This window comes from Anopheles gambiae, chromosome 2, assembly GCF_943734735.2.
Source record: "Anopheles gambiae chromosome 2, idAnoGambNW_F1_1, whole genome shotgun sequence".
Taxonomy (NCBI): Eukaryota; Metazoa; Arthropoda; class Insecta; order Diptera; family Culicidae; genus Anopheles; species Anopheles gambiae.
Genome location: NC_064601.1, coordinates 34,393,102 through 34,407,206, shown reverse-complemented (window position 1 = coordinate 34,407,206; position 14,105 = coordinate 34,393,102). Strand labels below are relative to the sequence as shown.

General features: G+C 46.2%; 3 protein-coding genes across 10 annotated transcripts in view; 1 reads left to right on the top strand and 2 right to left on the bottom strand.

Annotated features, from left to right (window-relative positions):
• LOC1269175 (dynein axonemal heavy chain 5) overlaps window positions 1–9,344 on the top strand; it is a 24,240-nt gene extending 14,896 nt beyond the window's left edge. The window contains exons 10-16 of the mRNA XM_307780.6: window positions 1–147; window positions 298–3,164; window positions 3,281–3,437; window positions 3,717–3,812; window positions 3,980–4,036; window positions 8,433–8,565; window positions 8,673–9,344. The exon at window positions 1–147 is cut by the window's left edge and continues 2,783 nt beyond it. Coding sequence (XP_307780.6) covers window positions 1–147; window positions 298–3,164; window positions 3,281–3,437; window positions 3,717–3,812; window positions 3,980–4,036; window positions 8,433–8,565; window positions 8,673–8,926 — 3,711 coding nt within the window. The 3' untranslated portion in view covers window positions 8,927–9,344. The remainder of the gene's footprint in view (window positions 148–297; window positions 3,165–3,280; window positions 3,438–3,716; window positions 3,813–3,979; window positions 4,037–8,432; window positions 8,566–8,672) is intronic.
• The window catches only part of LOC1269179 (lysosomal aspartic protease), a 77,367-nt gene that overhangs the window by 46,041 nt on the left and 17,221 nt on the right, over window positions 1–14,105 (bottom strand). The gene's annotated exons all lie outside the window — the stretch shown is intronic.
• Window positions 9,631–14,105, bottom strand: part of LOC4577248 (uncharacterized) — a 35,430-nt gene continuing 30,955 nt past the window's right edge. For all 8 annotated transcript variants that reach the window (XM_061648043.1, XM_001230568.3, XM_061648044.1 and 5 more), the window contains one exon: window positions 9,631–14,052. In XM_061648043.1, the coding sequence (XP_061504027.1) occupies window positions 13,387–14,052 (666 nt within the window). In that variant the 3' untranslated portion in view covers window positions 9,631–13,386. The remainder of the gene's footprint in view (window positions 14,053–14,105) is intronic.

Below are 14,105 nucleotides of genomic sequence, written 5' to 3'. Positions count from 1 at the left end.
GACTACAACATGGACACGGCACGGCGCGTCTGTGGTGACGTCGCCGGGCTGCTGTCGTGGACGAAAGCGATGGCGTTCTTTCACGGCGTGAACAAGGAGGTGTTGCCGTTGAAGGCTAACCTTATGCTACAGGAAGCACGTTTAAGGGTATGTTTGATGGGGTGTGGGTGGTTGGGTCAAACAAGTTGGGGAAATTGCAGCCGGTTGGGGATGGGGAGTAGCTATTCAACCGTATCCTGCACGTACCATGTACGCCCATGGTACCGCACGATACATTCATTTCTTCCTCTCCTGTAGATTGCTATGGACGATTTGGCAGCGGCTGAAAATCAGCTTGCTGAGCGAGAAGCGGCATTGCAGAAGGTGAAAGATCAGTACGATGCCGCCGTGTCGGAGAAGCAACGTTTGACGGATGCGGCCAACAGTTGTCTGCGGAAAATGACCGCAGCCACGGCCCTGATCAACGGATTGGGCGGTGAAAAGGCTCGCTGGACGCAGCAGAGCAAGGAGTTTAAGATCCAGCTTGGTAAGCTGGTGGGCGATGTACTGCTCGCGACCGGATTCCTATCATACTGTGGCCCCTACAACCAAGAGTTCCGCGGCACACTGTTTAAAACGTGGATGGAAATTTTGAAGACTCGCACGATTCCGTTCACGGCGAACCTGAACATCATCAACATGCTCGTCGACTCGGCCACCATCTCCGAGTGGAACCTGCAGGGCCTACCGAATGATGAGCTCTCGGTGCAGAACGCACTGATCGTAACGAAATCCAGCAGCTACCCGTTGCTGATCGATCCACAGACGCAGGGCAAGCTGTGGATCAAGTCGAAGGAGGATCAGAACGAGCTGCAGATCACGTCCCTAAATCACAAGTACTTCCGCACGCATCTGGAAGACAGCCTCTCGCTTGGCAGGCCACTGCTGATTGAGGACGTTGGAATGGAGCTTGACCCAGTGATTGACAATGTGCTGGAGAAGAACTTTATCAAGTCGGGCTCGATCGAAAAGGTGCTGGTCGGCGACAAGGAGTGTGACGTGATGCCCGGCTTTATGCTGTACATCACCACGAAGTTGCCGAACCCACCGTTCAGCCCGGAGATCAGCTCCAAGACATCGATCATCGATTTCACGGTGACTATGCGCGGCCTGGAGGACCAGCTGCTAGGGCGTGTGATACTGATGGAAAAGTCAGAGCTCGAGGCCGAGCGGGTCCAGCTGTTCGAGAGCGTGATGAAGAACCAGCGCAGCATGAAGGAGCTCGAGGGCAATCTGCTCTGCCGCCTGACGTCGACCGAGGGTTCGCTGGTGGACGACGAGGCGCTGATCGAGGTGCTGCAGGAGACGAAAACCACCGCCGAGGAGGTGAACCAGAAGCTCAAGATATCGGAGGTGACGGAGAAGAAGATCATGATCGCGCGCGAAGAGTTCCGGGCGGTGGCGGCCCGCGGCTCCATCCTGTACTTCCTGATCGTCGAGATGTCGAACGTGAACGTGATGTACCAGAACTCGCTGAAACAGTTTCTCATCATCTTTGACAACTCGATCACGAAGTCGACGAAGAGCAATATCACGGAGGAACGCATCCAGATCATACTGAAGTACCTGACGTACGAGGTGTGGGCCTTCACGAGTCGCTCTTTGTACGAGCGGCACAAGCAGCTGTTTACGCTGATGCTAGCAATCAAGATCGACTACCAGAAGGGCAACATCAGCCACGATGAGTTCATGGCGTTCGTCAAGGGAGGTGCCTCGCTGGACCTGAACGGGGTCGCCCCGAAGCCTTTCCGATGGATTTTGGACATCACGTGGCTGAACCTGGTCGAGATCAGCAAGCTCAAGACTTTCCAGGGCCTCCTGAAGAAGATCGAGTACAACGAGCGCGAGTGGAAGAACTGGTACGAGACGGAGCGCCCGGAGCTGGAGGTGATACCGTGCGACTACGAGCACGAGCTGGATGTCTTTCGGAAGCTTCTATTGATCCGCTCCTGGAGTCCGGACCGGACGATATCCCAGGCGCGCCGATACATCGAAGTTTCCCTTGGTCAGGAGTACGGCGAGATGCACATCCTCGACCTGGAGGTCACCTGGTCGGAGTCGGAACCGCGCACCCCGCTCGTCTGCATCCTGTCGATCGGTTCCGACCCGACCACGCAGATCGCCGCCCTGGCCAAGGTGAAGGGCATCGTGCTGAAGACGGTCTCGATGGGCCAGGGCCAGGAGTACCACGCGCGGAAGCTGATGGGCGAGTGCATGGCGTCCGGTGGCTGGGTGCTGCTGCAAAACGTGCACCTTTCGCTGAGCTTCTGCAACGAGATCATTGACGTGCTGATCGAAACCGAACACGTGGCCGACTCGTTCCGGCTGTGGGTGACGACCGAAACGCACCCCCAGTTCCCGATAGGCTTGCTGCAGATGGCGATCAAGTTTACGAACGAACCGCCCCAGGGCATACGGGCGAGCCTGAAGCGCAGCTATCTCGCCTTCACCCAGGACTACCTAGACTACACGTCCGCGCCACAGTGGCCACCGTTGCTGTACACCGTTGCCTTCCTGCACTGTGTCGTTCAGGAGCGGCGCAAGTTTGGCCCGCTCGGATGGAACATACCGTACGAGTTCAACCAGGCGGACTTTTCCGCCAGCGTACAGTTCATCCAAAACCACCTGGACGAGATGGACCCCAAGAAGGGAGTATCGTGGCAGACGCTCTGCTACATGCTCGGCGAGGTCATGTACGGTGGGCGCGTGACGGACGATTTCGACAAGCGGCTGCTGACCACCTTCACGCAGGTGTGGTTCAGCGAGCATCTGCTGACGCCGAGCTTCGAGTTTTACAAGGGCTACCGGGTGCCGATCTCGCGCAACATCCAGGTGTACGTCGACTACATCAATCAGCTGCCGCCGACCGACACGCCGGAAGTGTTCGGGCTGCACCCGAACGCGGACATTACGTACCAGATCAACACGGCGAAGGGCATCCTCGACACGATCCTTAGCGTGCAGCCGAAGGAGGGCGGTGGCGGCGGCGGCGAGACGCGCGAAAGCATCGTGTTTCAGCTGGCGAGCGATATGTTGCGCAAGCTGCCACCGCAGTACGTGGCGTTCGAGGTGAAGGAATCGCTCACCCGTATGGGTGCACTGCTGCCGATGAATATCTTCCTGCGGTAAGTGCTGGGTTGAGAGTGGATGGAGAGGGGGGTGGGGGGGGGGGGTTAATGAAGGGGGTTGGGGAATTAAAGGGAAAAGTTGCACATAACCTTAACATCTGCTTTAACATTAGACAAGAAATCGATCGTATGCAGCGTGTCATCAACACGGTGTACAACAATCTGTGCGATCTGAAGCTGGCGATCGATGGTACGATCGTGATGAGCCAGTATCTGCGCCAGTCGCTGGACGCCATGTACGACGCTCGCATCCCGGAGCGTTGGCAGAAGGTAATTGTGTATCTCACTCGTTTTTTGTACCAATAAATACATTTTATTTGCATGCTTAAATAATTAATAATTTAAAAAAACCTTATCTCTTTCAAAATTGCATTGAATATTCTACCACAACTGTCTCCTTTCGCTTAGTGTGTTTGTGTTGGTTCCGCTTGCGCTTCTTTTGAAACGAAATGAAGAATGATTCCAGTGCGCTTTTATGCTGCAAACATAATTTCGATAAAATTTCCGCTTCTTTGCTTCTCACCACTTACCTTCTCCTCCTCGTGGCAGATCTCATGGGAGTCGACGACGCTCGGTTTCTGGTACACGGAGCTGCTGGAAAGGAATCAACAGTTCCGCACCTGGATTAACAATGACCGACCGAAGGTAGTGTGCGGACGCGAACGCTTACCACCCGCATTCGCACCGGAAATGATACGGAACCAGTAATGTTGGCTTTCCTTTTTTATGCTCATTGATTTGCCCTCCTCCTCCTTCATCTCCCATCCCGTTTCCCTATGCCCTTCTCCGTGTCTTCCTTGCTTTCGTTGCAGGTTTTCTGGATGACGGGATTCTTCAACCAGCAGGGTTTCCTAACCGCAATGCGACAGGTAAGACGTTGCTGTGTGTGTACCTTTTTTTGCTTCTCATGGGACGGTGGAACGGTGTAGTGTTTGGTGGGTTGGTTGTGTAGTGTGCATTAGTGGAAACAAACTATGTGACACATTCTGCTTCGCAGAAGAGCAGACACCCAGCTGGGCTTTACTTACTGAGCGACACTTAACACTCCGCCTTTCTGTTTACATCCCCAAATGCAAAACCTTCGTCAGGTCTGTTAACAATGAGCAAGAAAAGCACCCACCAACACCCCGCTATACCGGCACGGCTGCCTGTTTGGTTTCCGATTTCATACACAACACGCTCAACCGTCGTTACCACAATTGTAAAACTGGGAAAGTGTGTGCATCAAGTACGGTACTGCCGCGGTTGGGATCATAAGTCGAGAATACAAATTTAGTATTGCTTCTGCGGCGACAATTCCCATTGGGTCGTTCGGGGGTAGTGCGATGCTTTGTGGCGTGAGATGCTCTTGCATCAATATCATCCTTAACCTTCATCATTGCCCTGGTCGGCTTGTGCTGGGGTTCAGCGCTGCAGATCGATAAACACCTGATTGCAAACAGTGATGCCGCTCACGTACGGGTAACAATACTGGTACGGTCACGGGCTTTATTATGATCGTGTTTAGGATTAACATTAGCTGGAGCTGTGGAGTACCTCCTTAGGTTGAGCAGTGGCTGGCTATGAATCATTTGTCAAAAGTCAAACACGATGGGATATTAGCTAAAGCAGCTATTGTTCAGTAAGGTAGTTTGTTTTTTGTCGTCTTAATGCCTGTGGAAATCATACATATTTTTAAAGTGAGTTAAATTATATGCTATCTATAGGACCAGTCGGGTGGTATTGTATTATGAATTTCCTCGGACAACAGATATCAGATATCAGAATTATATTCATTAATTCATTCAATTCACATGATTCACAAGAAAACTTGAATCATGAAGTCCATTAAAATTTGTAAATTTCTTGCTAAAACAGTGTTTTTGCTTGTGCGATAGGTTTTATAAAAGAACGTAATTTTTAACCGGTTTCGTGGTAGAGTCGTCAATTCGTACGCCTTAATAACATGCCCGTCATGGTTTCAAGTCCCGCATGGACCGTGATTGACTATCCTGCTATGGCTAATCAATAAGTCGCTGAAAGGCAAGCCTACTAGTTGTACAGGCAGGCCTTGAACGACAACGGTTGTTGTGCCAAAAAAAGAATAATATTTGGGCTCGTTGTTAAGAGTTTAAAGAGACGGATTTTAATTTTAAATAATGTGTTGGTAACGCATAATTATTTAAAGCAAAGCAGCTGAAATGTTTCACTTACTTCAATGGTAATTAAAAAAACTTAAATGGTTATAGACTAGAAATTAAATAAACATAAACCAGAAATATTTTTTTTGCAATACAAAATCGGACAATTTTACAAAATTCACATCGAAGTCCAGGAGCTCTTTCTCTGCGATCCATATATCAATTTCCTAGAATGATAAATCGCCATGAAAACTGTGCAGTGGGGTTCTTTTATTACCTTTCTACACGGGAATGTAAAATAAGAAACAAATATAAACTTTTATTTGGGAATAACGGGGGGAATATAAAGACATTCTTCATGGTAGAAAGAGCGTCCGAATTGGAAGTTTCCGATTTTGAATACCCACCACTGTATAGGTTTGTTAACTTTTTCTAAAAAGACAATTTTAGCTACAATGTTCGACACATTGTAGTATTTGTACCTGATAGATTTTTCGTCTATATAAGTCTCTGTAATCTACTGGAAAATGTTTAGCATCATTCTAAATACCCTACTAATCCTATTTGACACTAACACCATCATCGTCTTAGAACAGAGTCTTTTTACCTTTGTGGCGTCATACTAAGCGATACATATTTTACAAAGAGCCAGAGTGTATTATTCGCTTTACCTCTTCCTATGCGTTCTATGCGAAATACCAAAGCAACCGCCCCCTTTCGGCTACATATTACAGCTACATATTCGACACAGTAAACACAGGGTTTTACCACCACATTATGGAAAATGTCCTCGTTTATCCCCGTCCCCGAACCATCCATACACAATGTAGCCGTTCCGCAAGCAGGTGAAAGCTTCGCAAATGTGCAAAGACAGGCACGAAAGTGTCATAAAACCCTCGCCTGGTAAGATATACGAGCAGGCGGCACGGGTTAGCCGGAACGGACGTGCCTATTGTTCTGCACCTATGACGTCATTTTGAGCGGGCCAGGGAAACCCCAGAGTGTGACAGAACGACGGAAGCGTGATGGACTGTTTTGGATCGGTCACCATCCACCAGCAGACAGGCCTCAGCGTGCGTTCGGTGCGTGTACGGTGCATCGTGAAGGATTAATTTAATCATTAGCATCTCATTTCGTGCGTCGTCAGGCGGCGAGAGTGCTTCCCACCATCCGGACGGATGGGAAAATGTTCACTTAACCGTAGTGACATCGCAATTAGTATTAGCCTTCACAGTTTAAGCTGGTTAAGTATTTGTTTTGCATTTTAATTATTTCCTACCGATGACGGGAAAATAGCTGACATGGGGACGCTTGTGTGTTCTCGCATACGTACGAAGAGCGTGCGGTAGGTTGAAGGGTCACAAACTCTGGGAGTACTTTAAAATGTAATTTACTCTGCAATGGGTGTTGGAATAGCGAGCGAGACGATACGAAGTGACACTGTGAGTCGATTACAATCATAATGATAATGATGAGGATGATGATGAACTTACTCCTCTCGAGTGAATGAACAGAAGCAAGGTTCGGTAGAGCTGATACAGTTCAGTTAAGAGGAAGACTATACAGGCGCATGTGTGTTTTGTGTCGCCACCTTGCGACGATTTACGGCAGAGCTTTCGGTGGTATGAGTTTCGTGCCGTGGTGTGCTTAACACTATCAGGGTGATAAATCAAAAAGCGAGAATCACATCGCCGATGATATAGCTTTAAACGTCAAATATCAAAAATCTTTATTCAGATGAAAACGAATATTATTTTCAATCGAAAATAAAAGAAATATGTTTAAGTAACATAAAACAGTACACGTAAATGCAAGCTAAACTTTCTCAAAATGACTTGGCAACCATTGCTTACGAAACAATATAAAGCAATGTAAAACATTCCTTAAGGAACTTAAAGCTATTTATATTTTTTTTATCGTAAAACACCAACGACCGGTTTAGAATACACTTCGTAAACAATCATTCAGTTTCCCTTTCTAGCGTTCTGCCGCGCGAATGGGTCCGCTGTGCCCGCTAAACAGTTCACTGCTCCTTGCAAACTGTGACACATTTTGTTTAAGTTGCATGTTAGAGTTTTGCGGGGTTTCCTTCAGCCATAGGGAGGGCAGGGCATGATATCGCAGGTCACGTTGCGAGAAGAATTTCAATCGTCGAGCGAGTGCCAGCAAAGATGTGGCGTACGAGTGTGGCGTACCAGGGATAGGTAAGGATGTATCCTTACACCGTAGAGGTACGTGCAGGCCGACGACTGCTAAGCAACCGTTTTGGTCGGATTTATGTAACAACTAACGAGCGGTAAACAAAAGGACCGGTTGTCGTGCCCGGAACGTAACGTCTTGTGGTCGGACTCTGGCCAAGCAAGCCGTTGCAAGCTCGGTGGCCAATTGAGTTACCGTCTTCATTGGCGAGCGGCGTGCTCAGGTGTGTGGGGAAGCTTTACAATACAACCTCGTACAACCAAGTGAAGAGCCCTTTCCTTTCTTAGTCTAACCGCTTTAAGTGGGTTGATTGGAAAATTCAATCGTTTTTACAGCATTTTACCCGCTGCGATGAAACAGGGGGTTGTTAGTCTTTTTTGTGTGTGGAAGAGAGTGCGGCTCTAGTGCGATATCCGGTGGTAGGAAAATGAAGTGTTTTTACTAAGCTTTTTCCTCAACAAGCCAAGGTAAAGAGAGATCAAAGCTAAGAAACCACAGATGATGATGATGATGATGATGGTTTCTTACCGCTGGCTTATGGTGGGTTAGGTTGGCTAATTGGAACAGCAATGAAGTTAAGAGTGGTTTGAGCTTAAAGCTACAGCTAAGTAATGATTTGAAGTGGTATGCGATAAGCCTGAGCTTATAATTGGACTTTAGATCCAAGATGTAGATACTAGCCTGAGCCATGATTTGTTTGAATTATCAAAATATCAAAAGTAAACAACGGTTTGGTAGCTAAATGGGTGTGAATCTCTTTGAATTTGCTATTCCTATCTATTATTTTTGGTATTTTAAGCTATAAATACAATTACCGCTACCCTGCAAGTCCTTATTGTCCTGTCCGAAAACGTTCTAAAATCCATCATATTACGCAATGATACAATTTCGCTCGTTGTATTCTGTGTATTTTCATTCCCCCGACCCCGTTGTACATTATCTACAGGAGGTAACGCGAGCCCACAAGGGCTGGGCCCTGGATTCCGTGGTGCTGCAGAATCAAATTACCCGCCACAACAAGGAAGACATCCACGATCCACCGCAGGAGGGCGTCTACGTATATGGTTTATTTTTGGAAGGTGTGCCTCTTCGTCGTCTTGCTGGAAGGCTGGATTATTATTGTCTTTCTTTTCAAATATTGCCACCCGTTGCTCTAACGCAAAACCTTTCCTCTTTCCCTTCGTAGGTGCATCGTTGGATCGGCGCAGTGGCAAGCTGATCGAATCGAAGCCGAAGGTGCTGTACGAACAGATGCCGGTGATTTACATATACGCGATCAACACCACCGCCGGGAAGGATCCGCGGCTGTACGAGTGTCCGATCTACCGGAAGCCCCAGCGTACTGACCAGAAGTACGTCGGATCGATCGATTTCGAGACGGACTTTAATCCACGCCACTGGACGCTGCGGGGCGTTGCGCTGCTTTGCGACATTAAGTAAAGTCCACTAAGGTGGGCAGGCAGCGAGAATATCTTATTTGCACAAAGTGTTTTCCACAGTCACCTTTGGGAGGGGACAATTTTTAGAACTGCACAGTTTCCTTCTGGAAAAAGGGGCATCGTTTGGTACAAGGTGATTTTTAGCTACAAGGATGGTAGGGTTGTTTCAAACCCACAACCTTCTATTAAATTACAAAAAATAAGTTATTGAATATTCCAATGATACAACATAAATTTTCTGTTAGCAAAAGACTGTTTAAAACAAAAAACAAATGCAATTGTAATGCAGCTTTGAGGTGATATTGATGAATTGTTTAGTTCACAGTTAGTGTGTTGTTTAGTAAAGCCTAGAAGTCTTACCCAGTGTAACAAAAGTTGAGTGAAACACATAGAAATAGAAACTGTTTTTAACGCACAAATTTCATGTTTAATTGTGAATTGAAAAAAAATGAAAATTTGCGAAGGTAAGTTTTTCTATTCTATAACAACAACTCGGTGGACTCTAGCGGTGTTACTCTTTTTGTATAATTAAATATATATTACCTTTTACTTACCATTTCCTGCATCATTCGTTCTCATGTTCGTATTGTCATCGACGTGTTTTTAGCTTCAAGAAGGTTAGCATTTTAAGGGAATTAATTGGAAAAACAACAAATCCTACGACAAAATTCGGCTGTTGGTTTGTTTTTAGGTTCCCAAATAACATGCTGCTTGTAGAAATTAAATTCTTTATTTTATACCATTTGTTTTTGGTTTAGATTGGTTTAGAGATTTGGAAACTTTGCTTTGATAGGTTAGTTTCTTCTTTCCTTTGTTCGCTTTTCACCTCCCCGTCAATCATTGGTTTGAGTTTGCTAGGATTAGCTCGCCTTGGTATGCTATTTTTAGATGCGAATCAATGGTTTTGTTTTTTTAAAGACGTCAAGAATATATGTACAATAGCGCAATAGGTTTGGCAACACGAATGTGTTAGGGCCAGTAGCGTTCGAGGAAAGGTTCACTCTATCAGCTGTTTTGTTTTGTGTAGCGTAATTTGTATTGTTTTTTTTCAGTAAATTTTGCCAGTTAAATGTCCGGATATTCTCTTAATGTCGTTTGCTCTTCATTCATTTGCTCCACTCACACGCATCGCGCACATTCTTTGTAATCTTTCCATTCGTTTCGTTGGCTTATCCCTTCTTGATGCCAGTGCAGATAGGTAGATTTAAAAAAAAAGAGTAAGCCTCTTAGTGTTCGTGTTAGTTGTCCAGCTTTGCCTTTCGCATTGCTCCATGTTGTAACATTATGTTTATGATCTAGCGGGCTTAGCTCATCGTTTTACCGCGTAATAACGGACTAAGAAACGGTCCATTATTCCTGCGTATAGATCCATCGACCCCTTCGTCTCGGAAATGATTATTCGTATAGCATTTGATTTAACAATCTTTACTCCTCTTCACCGTTCCCCGTTCACCAGCAGCCTGCATGGTGTAATCCGTGAAAAGCTTTCCCTTCTCCTCCGTTGATTTAACGTACTTACGAGTAATGTTTTGCATTCCGTTTGCTCTCTTCTTATCCGTATCCGTTTTTATTATTTAGTTTTGGGTTTCAGTTTGTTTTCTACGTGTGAATGCTCTTTACCATTCCATCAACACTATTTTACTTTCTATTGTTTATTCCATTTCCCTGCTTCTTATTAGGCTTGCTAGTTTCGCTACGCGGAACCTCAGTAAACGGTGTAGTCCTCGGCTTTGGTCCACTTGACCAGGAGCACGAGAAAAAAAAAAACATTTCTGGGCTTTTTGACGCTTACTGGAGATAAGCTTTCCTGCCATTGCTAAATCCATGACCCTTACGCGAGATAGTTTATGAATGGGGTCTTTTTTGTTTTGTTTTGGTTTTTACTGTTTATTCAATAAATTATTTATACATGCGTTGTTTGCTTTTTTGGCGGTCAGCGGTTTGTTTACACTTTACAAAATCAAGCGCTCTAAATTTGAGGATGAAGAACTATGTTTTGTTTTCAGTTTGTTTCTACTAAACTCTTATTTGGTGGTTTGAGTTTTTCTTTAAAAATTATTGCAACTTTATCCTAAAGACACATACTTACATGTTTCGGTGCAGAAGAGAATGTTGTTTGTATGAAAATCATTTACTGCAGTTGGAAATAAAAATCTTCCATCAAGCCAATGGAGATGTTCTAGTTTGGTTAGCATACAGACTATTAAAGGACATCACACTGATTATCAGGACATTGCAACGAAAAAGGCCTTATGACGTTTGCGATGACGGGTGCTTTCACTGACCGGTGCTTGAACCTTTGAGCGCTTGCATTAGCAATGAGAAGCTTCCACACCGCACAAAGTCTTGCCAGCCACAAGATTTAATGTGCGCGCGAATGCTCTCGAAATACCACTCAGCTAATCCTTAGCGGTTCTCCGGCGCTCTCAAGAAATGATAGAAACAAAATGAAGAAGAAAAAAAGAAACAACCAAAAAACAATATGAAGAATGGTGCAAAGCGCCCAGCATCAATAAAGTCTGTCAAATGATGGCAAAGCACGCATACTTCACGCTCATAGTGGGCATTCCCAGCGGCTCTCTGCTTTGCTTCAAGGTTGCCAAGCCAACCATCACGCTTCAGTCCTACGCTACTTCGTTTTTGTTCCCCTGTTGGTACGAAGTGAAATGATCGCTTCCCAGCAGCAGCAGCAACAGTCATGTTTGGCCTATTCCAACCCCCAGTGTAACGCTGGTGACGTTACAGCCAACCGTTTCGCCTTTTTCATTTGTCTGAGAAAGGCTGAGGGGTTTTTTTTTGGGTTCCGTAACAATTTTCCACCTGCTGCACTTTTGGGGCAGTTTTTTTTGCCTTCTTTCGAGTGTCACCTCCGCTTGTGTGGATGGAATGCGGAAGAAACATCCGAAAAGATCATACCAAAACGGTGGGAAAATTTCACCGAGAGGGAGACAGTGAAACGAAAACTGTATTCAAACAACCCGGCTCCAGCATGAAAGCAGACAGCAGCGTAAAAAGTACTTACTTTCGCGATGTGAAGAATTATGAACAATTAGGCGACCTCCGGCAATACGGTGGAAAGCGTCAACGGCGGTGGTAGGATTTATTCATGGTGTAGTGCATTATGCTTGCTTACACTCGAGAGCAGCATGCGAGGAAAACTGCCATAACAAAAGCGATAAGGCTCTTTGGCAAGAGAGGAAATTCCGCACCATCCACACGCGGGGTTCACACATTTGCCTTGCCGTGTACTTAACGGATGTGGAAAAGGTGCCGTTTTGTCGGTGGGATGGTTTAATAAACGAAATAATATTACCCAAACAAAAATAGACCTATAACGCTTATCACCCGGCTGCCAAATGGTGCCGTGTCACGCATCGAGTAGAGTGCATCCCGGCCTTGGTGCGGGTTTTCGTTGTATCAGCTCATGCATGCAAGCAAGTACCTGGAGCACTTTTTCGAGAAGCAGTATGATATTGGGTCGCGTAATTTAACGCTTCAATATTTCTAGACACATTACGGGTCATACAGACAATCGGCTAGACAGCTCTAACTGCTCTATTGCTGCCTTTTGAAGAAACGATCAAAGGGGCAACCTTGACTGATAGGTGAACATTTGGTGACATTTGTTGTCTTGAAGCAAACAAACATCAAGCAACGCCACAACGGTGAGCTATTAGGCGCAAATCATTTGGATGAGTAGTGGAAGCCAAAACTAAACAAAATGTCAGTGAAATTGAACTTATGTTTTCCCGCTTCTTGAACTTGAAGAGTTCCCGAGGTCCGTTAAAACGATCCATACCAGCGATAAGGTTTCGCCAACGTCATAAGTCCTTGATACGTACGCTCGGTGACTATCTATCAATGAGGGAAGGATGCTTGGTAGCGTTTTGAAGTGTGTTCAAGCGCTTTAGTACGTATGATAACTGTGTTTCTGAGGACAGATTTCCTCTCCAAATTAAGCCAAGGATTATTGATTTAACTCGTGCGATTTTCTTTCCATGCGGTAGGACCGTCTGTGAAATACCAGCTCCCTATTAAGAGTATCTAAATGTGTGTAAATAGAGGGGATTTTGATCTTTTTTTTTCTCGCTAGTGTAAAAGGGTTTCAATGTAGCTGTGTATGTTTGTTTTTGTTGTTGTTCTGGTTGGTTTGTAGTAATATTCTTTTGTGTCTTTATTAGTCCATTGAATAAAAGCGAGCGACCTACGAACTTGTCGCTGTGTTGAGCCTATCCTTTCTTTTGAATTTGTATTTCTTTTTTTGTTAGTGTTTTTTTGCACTTCTCCTTTTTCATCTTCTTCCTCTTATTCCTCTGTTTTGGCAATTAGGATATACAGTGTACCTGTTGGGTCAAACGTTACGTTACGCAGATAGGTGCTTGTTTCCAGAACCGTTCCTGTAGAGTGGCGTCATGTAGTCGTGTGGGTTGTCGATACTGTGTGCGCGTGTGCATCGAAGATTTAGTTGGCGTATCGGTTCTTGTACATACCGTAGACGTACCGTGGTCCAAACTCGGTGCCACTGTTTCGATCACTCGACGACGACAGCGATGACACGGATGGTTGGTTGGGCTGCTCCAGCAGGTTGTCTGTGTCCTGCATGGGCTTCAATACACCGGTACCGGTACCACTGACCCGTCCTGCTTGGTGCCCGTCCTGATCCTCGTCCTCTTCACCGTTGCCACCGTTCGTCTGGTCCAGATCCTGGCCCACCGAGAGCGATTGCCTGAGAGCTTGATCCTTTGTCTTGAGATCTTCCCGTTCTTCCTCGTTGCTGAAAAGACTGCTTAGCTGCTGGGGCTGGTCGTGCTGAGCCATCGGGTTGCTCGCCATTCCACGAAGGCTAGCGGCGGCGGCGGGCATTGGTCGACCATTGATGAAGCGTGTTCGCTGAAGCTTGCCGGGGTAATTGCCGTCCCTTGCGGTCAGTCCTTGGTTGCGCAGCAGGCTCTCGACGACCGCTTCCAGCTCATCCTCGGCGGGACTGCCGCGGTCGGGCATTGGTTGGACGTGCTGATTGTACAGCTTGCGGTCGTAGTAGGTGTAGTCCGGTGGGTATTCGGAACCATCGTACAGGTTGCTACTTCGCTTACCGATTTCCCTCAGCAGTGCCTTATTCAGCTCGACCTGGAATTGGAATAACCATGGAAAACAATCATTTAAATGCAATATACATTTGA